Source organism: Bos indicus x Bos taurus, chromosome 15 (genome assembly GCF_003369695.1).
Source record: "Bos indicus x Bos taurus breed Angus x Brahman F1 hybrid chromosome 15, Bos_hybrid_MaternalHap_v2.0, whole genome shotgun sequence".
NCBI classification, from domain to species: domain Eukaryota; kingdom Metazoa; phylum Chordata; class Mammalia; order Artiodactyla; family Bovidae; genus Bos; species Bos indicus x Bos taurus.
In genome coordinates this window covers 50984920-51004465 of record NC_040090.1, presented here as the reverse complement: position 1 = coordinate 51004465, position 19546 = coordinate 50984920, and the positions used below count along the sequence as shown (strand labels likewise).

At 48.5% G+C, this 19546-nt stretch overlaps 1 protein-coding gene across 1 annotated transcript in view; it reads left to right on the top strand.

The window, feature by feature from the left end:
• Window positions 1-461: 461 nt before the first annotated feature.
• UBASH3B (ubiquitin associated and SH3 domain containing B) overlaps window positions 462-19546 on the top strand; it is a 153053-nt gene continuing 133968 nt past the window's right edge. Inside the window, exon 1 of the mRNA XM_027563452.1 lies at window positions 462-1496. Coding sequence (XP_027419253.1) covers window positions 1336-1496 — 161 coding nt within the window. The 5' untranslated portion in view covers window positions 462-1335. The remainder of the gene's footprint in view (window positions 1497-19546) is intronic.

The following is a 19546-nucleotide window of genomic DNA, read 5'->3' as shown; positions in this document are numbered from 1 at the left end:
CTGGTCATCAGCCCTCCCCCTACGCTTTAATATCCCCAAGACCAGCTCTCCTGAGGGCTAATGACCAGCTCACAAGTTGTGGAGGTGTGGGGAGAGAGGGGTTGCTAGGACTTCCACCTTCTTTGAGGTAGGAGTAGTTTGGGCAAACTTATGATGCAACTTACTTGTCACCGCTGAGCAGTGATGAAGCAGTCTTTCTTTGAATGCTTTTACTGAGAGGGTACTCATTCGCTATTGAAAATCAACCCATTCAACGCCGAACACCTCTTACAATTACAAAGTGTTCTTTCTCAGTTCCTGCTCCCCCACCCTCCTCCACATCCCACTTCCTTCCTCGCCACCTTCTTCCTCCTTTCATCTTCCCCTTCCTCTTCTTTCTCCAGTTTTCTCCCTCCCTTGTAGCTCAAATGGTTAAGAATCTGCCTGCAACGCTGGAGGCCTTGGTTCGATCCCTGGGTTGGGAAAATAGCCTGGAAAAGGAAATGGCAACCCACTTCAGTATTCTTGCCTGGGAAATCCCATGGTCCATCATGGAGAATACAGGTCTTCAGCGTGATTCCTTGGCCAGCTGATGGGAACTTTGTCTCCAGTTGCCATTAACAATCCTCAGGGTCTTGCACGGTCTCTGGGAAGCAAAACCTTTTATCTGGATGCTATGGCTTGGCCTTCTGGTCCATTCATGTCGTCCATGAGTTTGCCCAATTTCCACTAATAACCCCATCTAGAACCACAGGAAACTTGAAATGGGTTGATCTGGTGTCTTGAGGCCCCGCTGGCTCCGGATTGAAGCCATGGAGAAGCTGGAGCGCTGAAGTGACTCTCCGGAACCAGTGTACACACAGGCAGTGCTGGTTCCAATTCTCTGCCCAGAAGCACCTGGACTTTTACAGCCTGCGCCCAGCCGGGAGCAGTCACGGGCCGCGCTGCAGCTTTAAGAGAGGGGCGGGGCCCGGGTACAGGCGAGGCAGAGCCGGCCCACAAAGCTCCTTTTCCTTTTTGATCCATTCAAAAATTACTCATTGCAAATTCCCGGACTGCTGGGAGCGGAGAAGGAAGGGGGCGGAGGAGAGAGGGCTGCTGCGGGCGCCGAGCAGGGGGCACCCGGGGCCCGAGTGGCGGCCGGCCGGCCGGGCAGAAAGCGGCTCGCAGTTTTGGCTCCGGTGGCCTCACCAGGAAGCGTCAGTCTCGACACCAGGGAACCTCCGAGCGCCGCCTGCGCCTCCGCCTGCGCCCGGCTCCGGATCCCCGAGCCCCTCTCCCTTGCCCCGGGCCGGCCCTCCGCCCTCCTGGGCCCTCCGGCTCGGGTGCCTTCCCGGCGATGGCTGGCCGCTGAGCATGGCTCAGTACGGCCACCCCAGCCCGCTCGGCATGGCTGCGAGAGAGGAGCTGTACAGCAAAGTCACCCCGCGGAGGAACCGCCAGCAGCGCCCCGGGACCATCAAGCATGGATCGGCGCTGGACGTGCTGCTGTCCATGGGGTTCCCCAGAGCCCGCGCGTAAGTGGCCGAGCTCGCTGCCCCGGCGACCCCTCCCGCCCCACGCGGCCAGCCCTCGGCTTCGCTCCGGCTCGCCTCCCATGCCCGGCGGGAGGCGCGCTCCCAGCTGCCCACGACCTGTTGGGGGCAGGCTGGGCGCGCGGGCGGCCCGGGACTCGGCTTCTCCGGCACCAGGGTGCAGGGGAGGGCGCTGCGCCCGAGCGCTGGGCCAGGGGCTGGCTGGGCATGCCTACGATGAGGCGTGTCCCAGGGCGCGGGATGCCTACGGGCGAGGGCACCAGGTTCGAGTCCACGGGACTGTGGCAGGCGCCAGGCCTCCGCGGGTGTTGCTAAGCCGTTCTCTCCCCGGGCTCCCTGAGGTCTCCAGCGCCGAGTCCCCGGGGGAGGCGGGGCCCCACAGAGGCTTCGGGCACCCTCTGGATCCCGAACGCCGGCCTGGCTGGAGGATCCACTGCTGACTGGGAGAGGGCAGGGACGGACGGCGGGGCCGGGAGCCCGGCGTTCCCACCGCTGCGGCTTTCGGCTCCGGATGTCGTTCTGGGTTCTGTCTCCCTCCAGAGTAGGAGCAGCGGGAGCGTAGGGGCTGCTGCGTGTTCATTGATGGAGAGGTTGGAACGAGAAGGGGAAGCAGTGCCCCCAGGGGACCTGGGTTCTCGTCAGTGGTGACGGCAGCGCAGGAATCTGTGGGTGCCTGAGAGTAAGGGGGGTGGAGAAGGGGGGCTGGGTCCTCTCTCATCCCCTTTCCTCCTGGAGGGTGGGGTAGGGCAGAGCTGAGAGCGCGCAGGTGGCGGCCCCGGCAGCCTGCTGGTAAGAGGCCTGGTCGCCAGGACAAGGTGGCAGTGGCCCTAGGAGTTTTCGGAGGCTGACCACCCAAGTCTGGACCTCTGCCTGGAAGGAAGCCAAGGCCGGGTGGCCAGGTCCTTCTTCCCCCTTTATTCCTCGCATGCAGATTTCTTAGGCCGGGACACAAGGCCTGGGATCCTTGCTTCTTTGAATGACATCACCTGTACAGGGAGTTAGGCAAACTTTATCAGAAAGGGCCAACTTGATTAAAGTGGGGGTTTTTTTCCTTCTTTTTTTTTTTTCTTTCACATGATAGCTCTAGGTTTCCCTTACTTGGCCTCTGGGCAAACCTTCATTCTTTACTGACTTGGCTGTAATCTCTTATCAAAGCTTATTCCTGATTTTATCATTCCACCTAACCTGCTGGGACAGGTTGGTGTACCCTATGGTCGGAAGGCCATAAAATGGACTTACAGTTCTGCCTCACACTGACTTCCAATCACTGGGGCTCCAGTTCCTGATGCCAGAGTTACAGGGAGGAGATGCGCTGAGCTCTGCAGGGGTGTGCCAGGCTTGGAAACTGCAAGTCAGGTCCTCCTGTGTGATGGATGTGCATAGCTGTCCTTAAGAAGGGAAGACAGGGGTTGGAAGTCTGTGGGTCGAAGGTGCGCAATTAGAACAGCCCCCAGCATTTGCCTTTTCTAAAATGAGGCCAGCATTCAGGACCTAAATTGCTTAATTAAGGGAAGAAATACTTAACTGAATTCTTCAGACTGTCACGTTCGCTCTCCGAAGTGGTTTAATAGGACATATTCCTTCCTGCACTGATGGGTCTTTCCTACATAGATGAGTCCAAGAGGCCTCATCTACGTCCTGATAGATTAGGATGATGGTTTAATTTTGGTTTGTTCAATCCTTGAGATCTCGTACAACTAGTATTTATTTGTTGGTGGTGGTGTTTAGTCGCTAAGTTGTTTCTGACTATTGTCGCCCCCATGGATTGTAGCCCTCCAGGCTCTTCTGTCTGTGGGATTTCCCAGGCAAGAATACTGGAGTGGGTTGCCATGCCCTCCTCCAGGGGATCTCCAGGGGTTGAACCTGCATCTGTGTCTCCTGCATCTGCAGTCGGATTTGTTCCTTCCAAGCCACCTGAGAAGGCAACTAGCCTTTACTTTGTGGTGTTCTAATCACTTCATGTTTATTATCCATTTTATCCTCTCAGCAGCCCAGTGAGAAGGATAATTATGTGGCCCTTTTATGAACTGGGAAAGCTGTTTTTTAGAGAGGTCACATAACTTGCTTAGGCTCACCACCATGAGCAGTGAATCTGGGATTCATGCTCAGAGCAGGCATGTGTCTGCTCATCCCAGGCCTCAGAGCCAGGACCAGGATGTAGTGAATTAAAGTGGATAAAGAACTTAGAGTGGTGATGCCTGGTATGTAGGGAGTGATCTTTAAGTCTTCCCTCGTAGCTCAGTCGGTAAAGAGTCTGACTGCAACGCAGGAGACCTGAGTTCGATCCCTTGGTTGGGCAGATCCCCTGTAGAAGGAAATGTCAACCTGCTCTGGTATTCTGGCCTGGAGAATTCCATGGACAGAGGAGCCTGGCAGGCTACTATCTGTTGGGTTGCAAGAGTCGGACACGACTGAGCGACTAAGCGTGCACTGTATTAGCTTTTGTGGCTGTTGTAGCCAATTACCACACTCTGGGTGGTTTAAAAAAAAAAGCAGAAATTTATCCTCTCACAGTTTTGGAGGAGGCCAGAAGGCTTAAATAAGCATCTCTGGGCTGAACTCAAGGTGTTGGCAGGACTGTGCCCCCTCCGGAGCTCCTAAGGAGAAGCTGTCCCTTGCCTCTGTAGCTCCTGGTCTGCCAGCAGTGTCTGGCTTGTGGCAGCATTCCTCCGGTCTCTGCCTCTGTGGCCACAGTGCCTTCCTTTCTTTCCCTGTCAAATCTCCTTCTACCTCTTTCCCATAAAGACTCTGTGATTGCATTTAGAGCCTCCCCAGATCATTCAGGATAATCTTCCCCATTTCAAATCCTTAACTTAATCTTATCAGCAAAACGCTTTTTTAACCATAAAGTAATATGCACAGGTTCCAGGAATGAGGGCATGAAAATTTTGGGAGGAGCCCCTGTTCAGCCTATCAGAGCTACTGTTATTACTAACATCACCTCTCTTTACTGAAAAGGTGACAGAGTGGGTCATGATGAAACATCCTGGGGAGGGTGGTGGGTTTACGGTTCCGTCTCCTCAAATGCTCTGTCTCGGGGGTCAGAGCCCTTGGTGATCACGTGATCTAGTCCACTTCCTTCCTGGGCTGACATCTCTTATACTTAAGCCCAGGGAGGCTGATGTGGTCAGCCTTCCTCTTAATAACTTAATCAGGTCAGTAAGAAGAGGGTCTTTCCCTCAGGCCATCTGAGATTCCAGAGAGCAGACTTGGAGCTTCATCTTGGAGCGCTCTGAGCAAAGGGAGCAAGGGTATCAGACTTCGCTTCTGAATAGCCTCTCTCTTAGCCTTAAGCCTGGAGCGTGATGAAACGGGAAGCGGGAGAGAGCAGCTGGCGGTTCCTCGGGTTCAGGGCTGCAGTGATGCTTCAAGAAGAGATGAGACCAACGTCTGGAACTTGGCCCTTTGGAGGGAACAGTGGCAGCCAGGGCTGGCAGCTCTGGTTTCCCCTCTGGGTATGACTGTGTCTGGTCTTGTGCAGCAGCAAGAAGGGCCCTTTCACTGGGCTCTGGGTGGGCTGCAGGGAGCTCCCACACCAGCAAAGCCCAGGTCCCTTGCCAGCCTGTGTTGCGCTTTGGTCTTGAATATGTCACCCAAGCCCTCAGGGCCTGGCTGGCTTCCTCTGAGGGGAACAGGATTAATTAACGCATGCTTGTTAAGTGCTTGACTGAGAGCAGTGCTGAGCAAGCAGGGTGACCTCAGGGTATGTTTCTCCAGCTTATTATACCCCCGGGGCTGTGTTAGGTTTTTTCCAGTCCAACCCTGTGACCTTTGGTCCAACTTAGACCTGCTGTAGAAGAACCCCACTGTGTGAGGAAGGACTGAGACACACGCACACACGAATGCAACCACAATGCAAGGAGGTGTCAGGGAGGCCTGAGGAAGGAAGATTTCAAGGGGCCAAAGTGGCCTATTCCTTCCTTTTTCTTTCTATGTGCTTAGCTCCTCCTTTTCCCCAAAGTTCTAAAAATAAAGTCCCAGCTTTGTCAAGACTGGAGTAAGGTTAGTTGGAAGGAAAAGGAAGAGTGTGCTGGGAAGGCCTGGGGCCAAGACAGGGCCAATTGTGTCACCCGAGAAGGCAGGAGGAATTCTGGTGGAATGTTGCTTTTATGGTTTGTTTCTGTCTTTTGTATCTTTATTATTTTTTTTATTGGAGTATAGTTGATTTACAATGTTGTACCAACCTCAAGCGTACAGCCAAGCAAACACAGAAATCTATCCCCTCCCACATAGGCCATCCCAGAGCTCCCAGTAGAGTTCCCCGTACCACACATCAGAGTCCCATTAGTTACCTGTTTTATATATAGTCATGTGTATATGGCAGTCCCAATCTTCCCATTTATCCCCCTACTCACCCCCTTGGAGTGTTGCTTTGCATTCCCTACTTGCTTTCTGTGGTTCTGGGGGACAGTGAGGCTCTTTTTCTTCTCTCCTCTGCAGCTGGAGGCCAACTTTGGGAGCCGTCACCCCACAAGTGAATTTGAGGAGGCCCCCTCAAAGTTGGTAAAGAATCCGCCTGCAGTGCAGGAGATGTGGGTTCGATCCCTGGGTCGGGAAGACCCCCCTGGAGAAGGAAAGGGCAACCCACTCCAGTATTCTTGCCTGGAGAATTCCATGAACAGAGGAACCTGGTGGGCTGCAGCCCATGGGGTCGCAAGAGTTGGGCACAACCGAGTGACTAAGACCCCATGGAGAAGGAAAGAGCAACCCACTCCAGTATTCTTGCCTGGAGAATTCCATGAACAGAGGAACCTGGTGGGCTGCAGTCCATGGGGTCGCAAGAGTTGGGCACAACCGAGTGACTAAACAACCACCACTGATACCACTCTGGCCTTTTGTCTTGGTTCCGTTTATCTGGGACTAATGCTTTGTCTAGAGCACATGGCTCTCTAATGATCAAGAAATAGAATCTTACAAAAGAACACTAAAGCCAGGGTTTGATGCCCTGAGTCCTAGCCTAGCTTCTGACTGACACTTGGAGAATTTAGGTCTTCTATGGCATCCCTTTCACTCAGTATCCCAATCATCTGCTGTGCATGACAATCCCTGTTTGGTGTAACTCAAAATAAAGCTTTGTGAAGACCAGACAAGAAAAGTTAAAAATAGAATCTGGACCAGGTAGATAGGGTTGTTGTATTATTGTATTGGATTGAAAGAAAAGGAAAGAGGTGAGATGGTGGTTGGGGTCTCCAGCAAGGATTTACATGTGCAGTTCGGTTATTGCTGTTTGAACAATGCCCAGCTAAAGAGCAGGACAGTGGCAGAAGGAAAGAGCTAGACTAAGCGCCTCTGACTTTGGATAGTCAGCTGCGTTAGCTACGCTTCACTGCCCAAAGATAAAAGCCGTTCTGAGCTGGTGACACAAGGAATTGAGACGCATCTTCCAGAACCGATGAATTCAAGTATCCAGTTTCTCTGGCCTTCTCCAGCTTACCTGCTGCTGGACGTTGGATCCCCTGAAAGTACCTGATCAGCTCAGCATCTCTGCGTGCACGTGTGCTCAGTCACTTCACCCTGTGTCCATCTCTTTGCAACCCCATGGACTGTAGCCCCCCAGGCTCCTCTATCCATGGGATTCTCCAGGCAAGAATACTGGAGTGGGTTGCCATGCTCTCCTCCAGAGGATATTCCCAACCCAGGGATCGAACCGTATTTCTTGTGTCTCCTGCATTGGCAGGCAGATTCTTTATCCACTGAGCCACCTGAGAAGCCCAGCACCTCTGAATCATAGTCAGTTCTGGGTGAGGGCTGCAGCTGCCTTCCCAGGGACCTTGGGCAGAATGAGGAGACCAATCAGGGCCCCCTTGGAGTGAAGGGATCTTAGAGGTAGACGGGCAGGAAAGTCTCTACTCCACCTACAGTTACCGCGTGCCCACGCACCACTCCCTTGCATTTGTATGTTATTTTGTGGGTGAAAATTGCTCTCCTGTGCACTCAGCATCCCTCTTGACCTTGAGAAAAGCTTCATTTTAAAGATGAGGAGACTTGAGACTTAGAGGGACTTACTCTGCATCTGGTTCGTTGCTGTGACAGCCTTAGGCTAGAACTGCAAGCCCAGTGAACTTCCCATACTACCCAGAGCAGGGGTTTCCCACCCTCTGGGCCACGGACTGGTACCTCCTATCAAGTGAGCAGTGGCATTAGATTAAGAAATAAAATGCACATTAAATGTAATGCATGGAAATCATCCTGAAACCAGCCTCCTGCCCCTCCCTCTGTGTATGAAAAAATTGTCTTTTATGAAACTGGTCCCTGATGCCAAAAAAGTTGGGGAGCACTGACCCAGAGGATTTGGCTCCAAAGGAAACATGCATTCTTTTTAAAATTTACTGAGGTCTGATTTATGTACAATAAGCTAAACTTGTTTAAAGATTGATCAGTTTTGACAGATGAATGAATATACCCATAGAATCACCTCTTCTCACCTCTTCAAGACAGCTTGTATCCTTCACTCCTATAAATGTCCTCGTGTCCCCATTGGTCAATTCCTTCTCCACCCTTATCCCTGGGCGGCCACCAGCCACCAACCTGCTTTGTGTCACTGGGTATTAGTCTGCATTTTCTAGACCTGCATATAACTGGATCATACAATGCCCACTTCTGGCTTTTCTCCTGATGTTGTTGAGACTCATCCATGTTGCATGTAACAATAGTTTGTCTCTTTTTTGCTGAAGAGGTCTTATATATTCTGATGGGCTGGTATCGTAATTATAATCCCTAACCCAGCGTCTGTGAAAATTCCCTATTATGCCCTAATACTACTTTCCATTTTTAGACCACTTTAGAGATTTCATGGGGCTTCCTTGGTGGCTCAGATGGTAAAGAATCCACCTGCAATGCAAGAGACCTGAGTTTAATCCCTGGGTCAGGAAGATCCCCTGGAGAAGAGAATGGCTACCCACTCTAGTATTCTTGCCTGGAGAATTCCACTAGAGAAGAGCTGAGTGGGCTACAGGCAAAAGGAGAAGAGGGTAACAGAGATGGTTAGGTAGCATCATTGATGCAATAGACATGAATTTGAGCAAACTTCAGAAGATAGGGAAGGACAGGGAAGCTGGCATGCTGCATCCCTGTGGTCGCAAAGAGTCAGACACAACTTAGCGACTAACAACAACAACAAAGAGATTACAAAGCTGATTTGTACACATAGTCGCTATTAAGTTTCAGACGTTGATAATTTCATGAGAAAACTGAGGTTCATTAGATGAAGTGCCCCAGAGAGTGAAGAGAACCCTGCCTCATGACTCTATCCTGTGGTTTTTGTCAGTACCCCGCCCTTGGTGGCCTCAAACTGCTTTTCACTGACTGGATCAGAATGCTCAGAGCTAAGGGCTTTGCTTTTCAGAGGCAAGAAACTAAGGGAACCCTGTCGCCCGCCAGCTTTCCTCCTGCAACTGCGGTGGTGGCGGAGCTCAGCACCACCCCCATCCCTACAGGCATCTGGTGTGGATGTGTGTGAGGGGGAGTCCCTCTTCTTGGGCAGCCAGGAACCCAAGAGACCCCAGCCACCGTCTGCGTGACACACTGACGTCTCACTCATGACAGCTGTTGGCACCGCCTGGGTTTGAAGCCCAGCTCCGCCTCTTCTCTGCTGGTGACCTTGGTTGAAGAACACTCTGAGCCTCAATTCTCTGTCTTTATACTGTTGACAGTGTTGACTGGGAAAAAAATGCATGAGACTTCCCTGATGGTCCAGTGGTTAAGACTGGGCACTTCCACTGCAGGGAGTATGGGTTCAATCTCTGGTTGGGGAACTATGATCCCACATGCATTATAGCAACAACAACAAAAAAAGGTATAGCCAGAAGTTGAGAGGTATGTTTTTCGAGGGGGACTTGCTGAGAACTCAAGCCCAGGAGGCAGCTTCTCACATGTCTCTGGTGGACCTTGTTGAGGAGGTGAGGGAGCACTCAGCATACAAAGGAATTTTGCAGCAAAAAAACAGGTAATAAGAACATCAAATGGCAGTAAAAGTGTTAGTCGCTCAGTCGTGTCTGACTCTTTGCGATCCCATGAACTGTAGCCTCCTCTGTCCATGGAATTTTCCAGGCAAGAATACCGTAGTGGGTTGCCATGCCCTTCTCCAGGGGTTCTTCCTGACCCAGGGATCAAAACCAGGTCTTCTGCATTGCAGGCAGAAGACCTGCAATACTGTCTTACTGCCTACTGAAGACCTGCTCACTGTCTGAGCCATGGAACATTAAGAGATCACTATGAATTAAAGAAAATCAGACATCTCAAGTTAATGAATGAAGAGCTTTTCTATGTATGGGAAGACGCAAGAATCCGGGCTCACTGAAATCATTCCTTTGATGTGCACCTCAGCTCTCTGGGGCCAGCATCTGGCCTTTCTCCATCCTGAGTCCCCTCGGTGCACTGTTGGGGGTAGCTGCGGTGTCTGTTGGCTTGATGGCTGTAGTATCCTTTGTTTACTGATATGGCAGGTGACATTCTTTGTCTGCAACCATAAACCTTGAAGGAAGGACCCTTGTGAGGGTTAAGGTTGCTGAATCTTTGGGGAGTGCCTATAATGCCTCAGTGGGGAAGGAAAGTGACTCCTGCTCTGGTAGTGATTTCATTCTGCATGATTCCCTTTGCCTTGGGGTTCCCAGTTGCCCCCCACTTTTACATCTCTCTGCTCCTCCCTGAGCTGTGGCCGTGAAGTCTTCAGTGTGAAGCAAAAGCGAGGCAGATAGCCACCTTCCTCAGCATCTTGTCGTTGCAGAGCGCCCCAGGGCTGCCAGCCAAGTGGAAGCAGACCTGAGCAGAGCCAGGGCCACCCAAACTGCTGACTCCAATAAGTGGCCAGGCTGGGGATTTGAAGGAAGGCCATATGGTTATCCTCTGATTCATCTCAAATGGAATCAGACTCCAGCCTTGGAGAGGAAAAAAAAAGCACACTGAAGAATGGTTCCTTCATTGCGAAGTTCTCTGGGTGCCATTGGAGGGTTTCTTGAGGCTTATGGGAGAATCTCTGGGTTTTCTCTTCCCTGGAGGACGGAAGGATAGATGCAGCAGCTGCCTGAGTGCTCTGGATCGTCTGTCAGGAGCTCAAGCGATGATAGGTGTTGTCCTTCCTTGCTGGTCCCTCTTGCTAACTTCCCGTTTCCCTGGTGACTTTGTTATCAGGTTCTTTGCCACCTGCTGCTTAAGAGATTGAGGCTTATGGGGAAGTGCCTCAGATGGACATCCAGAAATTGTCTAGCTCCTATCTGCACACAGCATCCCATTAAATTCTGTGCAGGAAAAGATGAATGTCGAGTTCTGCCGCCTAGCACTCTGAAGTCAGCCGCGGGCTCTAGCTGGCTGCAGATTCTCTATGGTGACTCTGAGGATCAGGCGGCCTTTCCTCCACCTGGGTGAATAATCCTGTACAGATAACCGACAGGCTCTGGGTTCAGTTCACACCCCACAGGGTACGAGAGGATTGCACAATGAAAGCAAGCTCTGTGTACCTTTCTTTCAGACCCTGGCTTTGGGCTTTCACTCTGCTCTCACTTGTTGGCTCTTTGGACTCACATATATCCTTTTCCTTCCCTGGGCCTCAGTGTTCCCACCTGTAAAAGGGGCTAAGTTCAACCACCCCTCGGATTCAAATTCTGCTGACTCAGGGGTGATGTGGACAGTGTTTTCATTCCACCCAAGGATGTTTTCACTGCCTCCTGTGTGCTTTTCTGTTCTGGAGGTTTGGCTTCTCTTTTTTGTTTTGCTTTGTTGGACTTTCCCCAGTGCTATATGGTCAAATTCTTCTCCTTTTCAAGGAAACTCTTTAGGACTATTGATATTCTAAAGAGTAAATAAGTGGAAAGAAAGAAATGAAGCAATTACAATGGTGGGAGTCATCTCACTAGTGTGCATTAGTATAATTTTTAAATTGATAGAATGTGCAAATTCTTGCAAAATACAATCAAAATGCTGGTGAAATGAGACAGAAGGTTAGGACCTTGAGTCCAGCCCCCGGGGGGGAAAGAAATTGCTCCTTGGCACCTTTTTAATTAAAGGGACATCAGCAGCTGTTTTTGCAACAATTCCTATTGTGTTCTGTTGCCCCAGTGGAAGCATAAACATCCTTGTACAGAAAGCACGCGTGGCAATGAACTCCACTAGGACCAGCTATTGCCATCCACAGTGGGAAGCTGAGAGAAACACCAGCATCGCAGCTCACAGCAGTCCGGAGCACGCCAAGGGGAAGCTGAGCACATAGATGGCCAGAGGCAGCCAAATGTTTCTGATTTCCTTCCAGCTTTTGCTGGATAAACCTTCTCTGTGAATCAGGTGGCAGGATTGTTTAGACTCCTACTTCCAGGTCGACGGTGCCCCATTCAGAAATATTTACTGTGAGCCTTTGCTCTCTAAATGTTTATCCTCTTCTCTTGGGCAGGAAGCACAGAGAGAGAAGGAAAGATAGCTTCCTCCAATGGCTGCTTCTGTGTACAGTCCCTTTAAATACAGGCAAACACATGCAGAACCGCACAGGGTTGCTGGGTTTCTGAACCCGAGGCATCTGCTGTCTCCTTTCTTCATCAACCTGTCCTTGAATTGCCTGCATGCCCTTCCTTTCTCCTCTTTCTGCCTAATCAGATTTCCCCCCGCCCTGGAGAACTAGTTCAGCCACAGAACAGCTGACTTCCCTTCCCTTTGCTTTCTTCTCCCCCTCCCTGCCTCTTTTTGTCTCTCTTATCCTCTCTCTTTCATCTCTTGTCCCTCAAGCCTTCACCTCGTGAAGTAAACAGGGTAGAGAGCATCATCTTTCCATCACTGATGATGAGCTTTGTCCAAGGTCTTCAGCCACTTCTCCACAGTTATCCTGGGGGCCTCTTATATCTTGCCAATCAAAATCTTTGAAAAACAAGACTAAGAAAAAAAAGTATATGTGTTTATCTTCATGAAAAATTCCGAGTAAAGCCATTTAAATATATATATATATATATATATATATATATATATATACACATACACACACATGCACACACACAGATATTTCAGGGTGTATTTATGGGCAACTGTTAGAGCCTATTATAAGAGAAGTGGGAGTACAAAGATAATTAGATGTAATCTTTGCCTCCAGGGGACTGGCGATCTAGTGTGGAAGATAGAAAATTATGATAAGATGTCGAAAATGTGATGTAAGTGGTAGATGCAGTATCTAGGTGAGACGAGGAGGACGTGATATAACCAGACAAGGGGGCCCCGAAGTAAATTTAAAGGACAAATAAGAAGGGAGCAATGCTTTGCTTTGGTTTGAGAGGTCGGAGTCAGGGAGATCAGCAGACAGTTCAAATGATTTCATATTACACTGCAAATGAAGATAGAGGCAGATTTTAATTTAAATTAGCTGTCATCTTGCTACCACCCCCTTCCCCCAGCTAAGTGAATAACTTGTTACTGTTTAGAAGGAAAAGAAAAAGTCCCGACTACGAAAGGAAACAGTTGGCCCATTAATTGAGCCCAACTTTCTATCTGGCATTCTTTTATTCATTGTTCCATTGGGCATTTGTGTTGCTTCTGCTGTGCTGCTCCGTGGACCCCATGGACCATGGACTGTAGCCCACCAGACTCCTCTGTCCATGGGATTTTCCAGGCAAGGATACTGGAGTGGGTTGTCATGCCCTCCGCCAGGGGATCTTTTCGACCCAGGGATCGAACCCGTGTCTCTTAAGTCTCCTGCATTGGCAGGCAGGTTCTTTACCACTAGCACCACCTGGGAAGCCCATATAAACCATAAACACGATTTAATAATGCAATTAGTGCCATATTAGAGGTTTGGAAAGAAGCTCTGTGGGACCACAGAGAAAACAATTAGTGTAACTTGAGAAGGTTGAGGAAAGCAGAGGAGGTGACAATTAAGGCAGAACTTAAAGAATGAATAGAGATTCTTTAGGTACAGAAGAGCCAAGAGCATTCTGAGAGAGAACAGCATGAACTTCAGAGCGTAAGGCACATGGGGGCTGCAGACTGATGAGAAGGAGATAGAAAAGAAGTCATGAGAGGTGAGTGTGGACAAATTACTGGAGCCAGATTGTTTCCTAGAGGTTATGGAAAATAACATTTGAAGGCAGAGAAGTCAGTGTAAAGTGAAACGGTGCAGAGGAAAACTAGCCATGGAAGCCAGTTAGAAGGTGGTTGTAATAGTCCTGGTGAAAGATTAATAGGACTTGGATTAAAATACATTAAGAGCCAGATGCTAGACAGGTTTTTGAAATTGAAGTGACAGGATTTATGATCTGTGGGGTGTGAAGAGTAGGGGAGCATAAATGTAGCTCAGGATTTCCGGCTTAGGAAACTAGAGAGGCGGAAGCATTATGAATTGAGATAGAACATATGGAAGATAGATAAAGAGCAGGGGTCCACAACCTTTTTGCACCAGGGACCGGTTTCATGGAAGACAGTTTTTCCATGAGTAGGGAGGAGGGATGATTTGGGGATGATTCAAGCACATTACACTTATTGTGCGCTTTATTTCTATTGTTCTGACATCAGCTCTGCATCAGGCATTAGGTCCTGAAGTTTGGGGACCCCTGGTTTAAAGGCTGAGGCAACGGATTTGACTTGAGACATGTTTTAGGTGCTACAGACATACAGGTACACGTGCAGCTGGAGACGGGACTCTGGAACTCAGAGGAATGGTTAAGGCTAAATTTGGGTATATATGATAGTAGAAGGTGTGGGAGTAGGTGTAATGAACCAGACAGGGTATAAAGAAAAGGGAAGTGGGGTGAGAGGGAGGTTCAATAGGGAGGAGACATGATTCGTGTTGATGTACGGCAGAAACCAACACAATATTGTAAAGTAATTATCCTTCAATTAAAAACAAATAAAAAGAAAAGGAAAGAAATCAATCCCCATGGGTAGAATTCTGGGGCACCAATTTTGGGGTAGAGGAAAGAAAAAAAACAGGTGAAGGAGGCTAAGAGGCATGGTTCAGGGGGCAGGAAAAAACAAAGAGATGTCCTGGAAGAAGATAAGGAAAGAGAATTTCACATAAAAGATTTAGGTCAACCAGATGTTTCTTTCCCTTTGTGTTTCCAAAGTGAGTAAAAATCATTGGAAATGAATGCAGTGCGTTGTGAATGAGATGTTCTCAGAGGATGATTCTAAAACTCTCTGTAGGATGTCTGGTAATTCCCTTCAGCTTCCCCAGACTCCACGACCAGGACCCTGAGATACCGCCTAGCTCTTTTGACAGCTCTTTCCACAGAGAGCTGGAATCCGTTCTCCGAAACTGAGACCGCTGACAGAGCTGACTGAGTAGACAGATGATCTGGGATTTCTGATGTAAGAATCATCTGCCCTTTAGAATTCCCCCACTGCTAAGTTCCACTTGGAGATTCTACCTCCCCTCCTCCCATCCCTACTTCAGTACCAAGCTTCAGCCCCATTCAGATGACATCCAAACTTACTTGTTCTCACGGGAAACCAGGCTGAAATCACCTAATTATCCTTTCTGGTGTGACCCTGCATTTACTTGTTTATTGGCTGCGCTGGGTCTTCGTTGCTTTGTGAGGGTTTTCTCTAGTTTCGGTGAGCAGGGACTATCTTCGTTGTGGTGCATGGGCTCCTTGCAGGGGCTTCTTTTTTTGTGGAGCACAGGCTCTAGGTGATCAGGCTTCAGTAGTTGCAGCACACAGGCTCAGTAATTGTGGCACACAAGCTTAGTTGCTCTGCAGCATGTGGAATCTTCCCAGACCAGGGATCGAACCCATGTCTCCTGCATTGGCAGGTGGAGTCCCATCCCCTGCACCACCATGGAAGTCCTGACCCTTTCTTTTTCAGTTCAACACATCTTTCCCCATCCTTGCTATGTGCAGGCAATGCATTAAGCACCATGGATAAAGCATTGAGAAACTGTCTCAGCTCCTGTTTTATATCTCAAGAAGCTGAGATCTCAGCCTGCCATGTGCTAAGCTCATTTTCTATCATTTCCTCTCTCTGGTAAGTCCCTGCCACCACCACCTCTCCATCAGGAAAAGCTCATGTCGAGGAATGCTGGGGATCCATGCTCTGTCTTTAAGACCTCAGGATTCAGGAGGTGGCTGTTGGTCAGGGGCTGGACCATCCTCTGTGTCCCTGAGAGAAGGTTTTCTCCAGTCTTCTAAGTCCTTGCAAATTGTTCTGCATACTTGGGTCTCTCTGTACTCAAGTACACCAACTCGAGTTGGTGTCTGTTGTACACCAACAACCTGGAGATGAGTAGAGAGGTGTGGAATCTGGATGGGTGATGGGTGATTTGGAAGGAAATGATAGAGGAGAGAAGATGGAGGAGGAAATAGCAGAAGATCTTGAATGGGGAGGAGGGAACTTGAATCAAGTTTGGATAAAGTAGATTTACTCCCCAAAAAAGGAGTTGTATTTTTCATGGTAGGTTGTATGTTTCTGGGAATAGAATTTCTAAGAGCTGACAGACCCAGAAGATGTAAGCACAATATATAGCTTTCTTTTTTTTTAATTAAAAACATATATTTATTTCACTGTACCGGGTCTTAGAAGTAGCACACGGGATCTTCAATCTTCACTGTGGCATGCAGAGTTTTAGTTGAGGCATGTGGGATCTAGTTCCCTGACCAGGGATCAAATCCTGGGATCCCCGCATGGGAAGTGCCAAGTCTTAGCTCCTGGACCAGCAGGGGAGTCCCTGTAGTTTTTAAATTTAGGTGATTTGTTGAGTGATGGTTCTTCATGAGTTACAAAAGGATGTTGAGGAAGGAAGAGAAACAATATCCTTTGTAAAAGATGTCGATAGAGACAGGTGCTCAAGAAATGTTAGTTATTATTCATAACTGAGACAGTTCCTAATATTTAGCTGCGTAGTAGCAATCATTTGCTCCTGACTTGAGAGTCACCTATGACAGAAGAAAGGTTTTGCATCAGAGTGAAGAAGCTCAGATAAATTTCCTGACCTCGGTTGAAAATGACTCGAATACCTCTTACGAAATAGAGTATTTCTACTTGTAAAAAAAACCTGCAGAGGCAGAAGCTCAGAAGTGTCTAGTTGGAATTGCTAGTAAAGATTATCTATTCCGGCTCCCACGTTTTACATAGCGTCAAATGAGACGAGCAAATGAAGTTACTTTTTCAAGACCCATATCTGGCTTGTGGCCAAAGGAGAGCGGAGGCGTCTCAGTCTGACCACGGTTTCCTTTTTTTACATCGGGTTACCTCTCTAGTCCAGGCTCTGCCTCTAAGAAATCAATTTCTGACAAGGCTTTGGCTCTGTTTTCTGAAGGAATGGATTGGTCTGCTGTCTGGATTAGCCTTTTCATACATTGCGTTGGTTTTTTTCTTTCCCTTTTACTCCCCTTCTTCTTCCTGACTTTTGTTTGCGTCTCAGCCCATAGAAGAGGAAGCTGATCTGTGGAGAGGCCAGTTGGCGTGGGGACCTCTGAGTGCAGGGTGGGGTGGGTGGGTGGGTGAGGAAGTGTCACACCAGGGCCTTTGTAGGTGTTGGAGGTGACCCTTTGTTGTCTCAGTCACCCACCCATGAGGGGTATTCTTCTCTGGGGGAAAGAAAATTGGCTTTAGAGACGAAAGATCTGGCTCACATTCTGGATCTGTTACTTTCTGAGAATGTAGCTTTTAATTTTTTTTTTTTTTTTTTTGTACTTTTGGCCATACCTCAAGGCATGAGAGATCTTAGTTGCCCAGACAAGGATCAAACCCACACCCCCTGCATTGGCAGCCTGGAGTCTTAACCACTGGACTGCCAGGGAAGTCCCGAGAATGTGGTTTTCGAACAGATTATTTTTATACGTTGGATGAATCAAAATAAAGCAATGTATATAAACGTAATAAAAACCACAAAAAGGCAGGCACATGTAAAGCGATACTACTATTTGTTATCAATGGTTGGGTCCTGGTACTTTGAGGCTTTTCCAGAAAGTCTGTGACCTGTTGGTTTTGTGTGACTTCTGGTAGGTTGTTCTAATCTTCACTAACCAAGCTCCGTTCTCCCAGAGAAGCTAATTCACAGTGGGGAACATGAGAAGCCCTTTGAGAGGCCAGTTCCGTCAGGGTAAACATGTCCTTCTGGAAACTTGAGTTTTTACTTCACCTTTTTTAGGAAGCAGGGACATGAATCATAATGAGTTAGAAAGTGTCTTTTGTGAAAATGAGAGATTTCGTGAACTCAAGCACATGTGACCAAAAACATGTATAGTAGTTTCCTATTGCTGCTGTAACAAGTTCAGGGGCTTAAAACAATGCAAATTTATTCTCTCAAAGTTTGGACAGCAGAAGTCCCAACAGGGCAGTATGGGCTCAACTCAAGATTTCAAGAGAGATGCATTCTTTCTGGAGGCTCTAGGAGAGAATGTTTCTTGATGTTTCCAGCTTCTAGACCCACCTGCATTCCTTGGCTAGTGGCCGCTTCCTCCGTTTTCAAAATGCATCACCCCAACTTGTGCTTCTGTCATCTTACCTCCCATCGGTCTCTTTCTCCCTCTCTCTTTCCCTTACAAACCATTATGAGTACATCCTTCCAACTCAAGGTCTTTGGCTTACTCTTCTGTGAAGTCCTTTTTGCTGTGTAAGGTCTGGAGATGAGGACATGATCGTCTTTATCTGCCATGGCATGCACATGTGTAAGCACTCTGCGTGTCTCCTTAGTTCATGCTATTTCTCAGAGTAGAGGTCTGCTTGGCTCTCTTCACCTGCAGTTCCTATTGTTCACTCCTCATTTGCTGTCTCATCACCCTCACTGTTCCCAATCCATGCACCAAATATTTATAGCTAACTTTTGCTAAGTGCCTACTGTGTACATTTGTGTTGTCATTGTGTAGTCACTAAGTTGTGTCCAACTCTTTTGCGACCCCATGGACTATAGCCTACCAGGCTCCTCTATCCATGGGGTTTTCCAGGCAAGTCTACTGGAGTGGGTTGCCATTTCCTTCTCCAGGGAATCTTCCCAGTCCAGGGATCAAAGTTGTGTCTCCTGTATTGAGAGGTGGATTCTTTACCACTGAGCCATCAGGGAAGCCCTACTGTGTGCAGACAGCACTTTAAACAGATGACGCATGGGTTATTTTGTTTATTCCTCATAACAGCCCTATGAGATGGGATCTATTATTATTCCCTTGTTACAGATGAGAAAACTCAGGCACAGAGGTTTTTTTCTTGTTTTGTTTTTAAAGTTGCCCAAGATCATACAACTAGCAAGTGGTAGAACTTAACTTGGATCAAGCCTCCAGGCAGTCTGACTTAGTGTGATTTCTTAACCAGCCCCCACAGGATTGACATGTAACTGATGTTTAGTAAAAGTCAATGAATTGCAGGAGGAAACGAGGTCCGAAGAAGCGGTGTGCCATTGGTAGATTACACAAAACTAGGGTCGAGAGGGCAACCTGCCTTGTCCCTTGGTTTGGTTGGGGGCCCCAAGTAACTGCAGTGTGGTTGACTGTGTAGAAATGTGATCTGGAGTTGTAATGTTGTTATCACCCTTTCTGAAAGTGTTGTGTGTGTGTGTGTGTGTGTGTGTGTGTGTGTGTGTGTGTGTGTACACTACTCATCTTGGTTCCAAATTGAGAAGACAGGATTATTCTCAGAAATTAGGACTCCTTGACTTCCACCTCTCCCAGCCACCACAGGCTGCTGCCAATTGAACCTCCAAGTGGAAACAGGAAGACCGCTCCTATTCCTGTGGCCCCCCCAACAGGGCTGCTCGGACAGAGTGCAGAGTGGTTTGCTTTGTACTTGAGTTTGTGGTCAAAGCAACATACATTTGAATTCCTACTGCACTTTGAGCAAGTTACTATACTCCTCTAAGCCTCAGTTTTCTAATTTATTAAATGGGGATAATGAGACCTGCCTCAAGGGGTTGTTATAGTGATTAAATGAGATAATAATGCATAGAAAAGAGTGCATAGTAAATGCTAGGTACAGGTTAAGATCAGCAGCTCTAGAGCCAAAGGCAGTGTAGTGTAGGAGGCATGAGGGTGCTCCAGTTCAGTTCAGATCAGTCGCTCAGTCGTGTCCGACTCTTTGCGAACCCATGAATCGCAGCACGCCAGGCCTCCCTGTCCATCACCAACTCCCGGAGT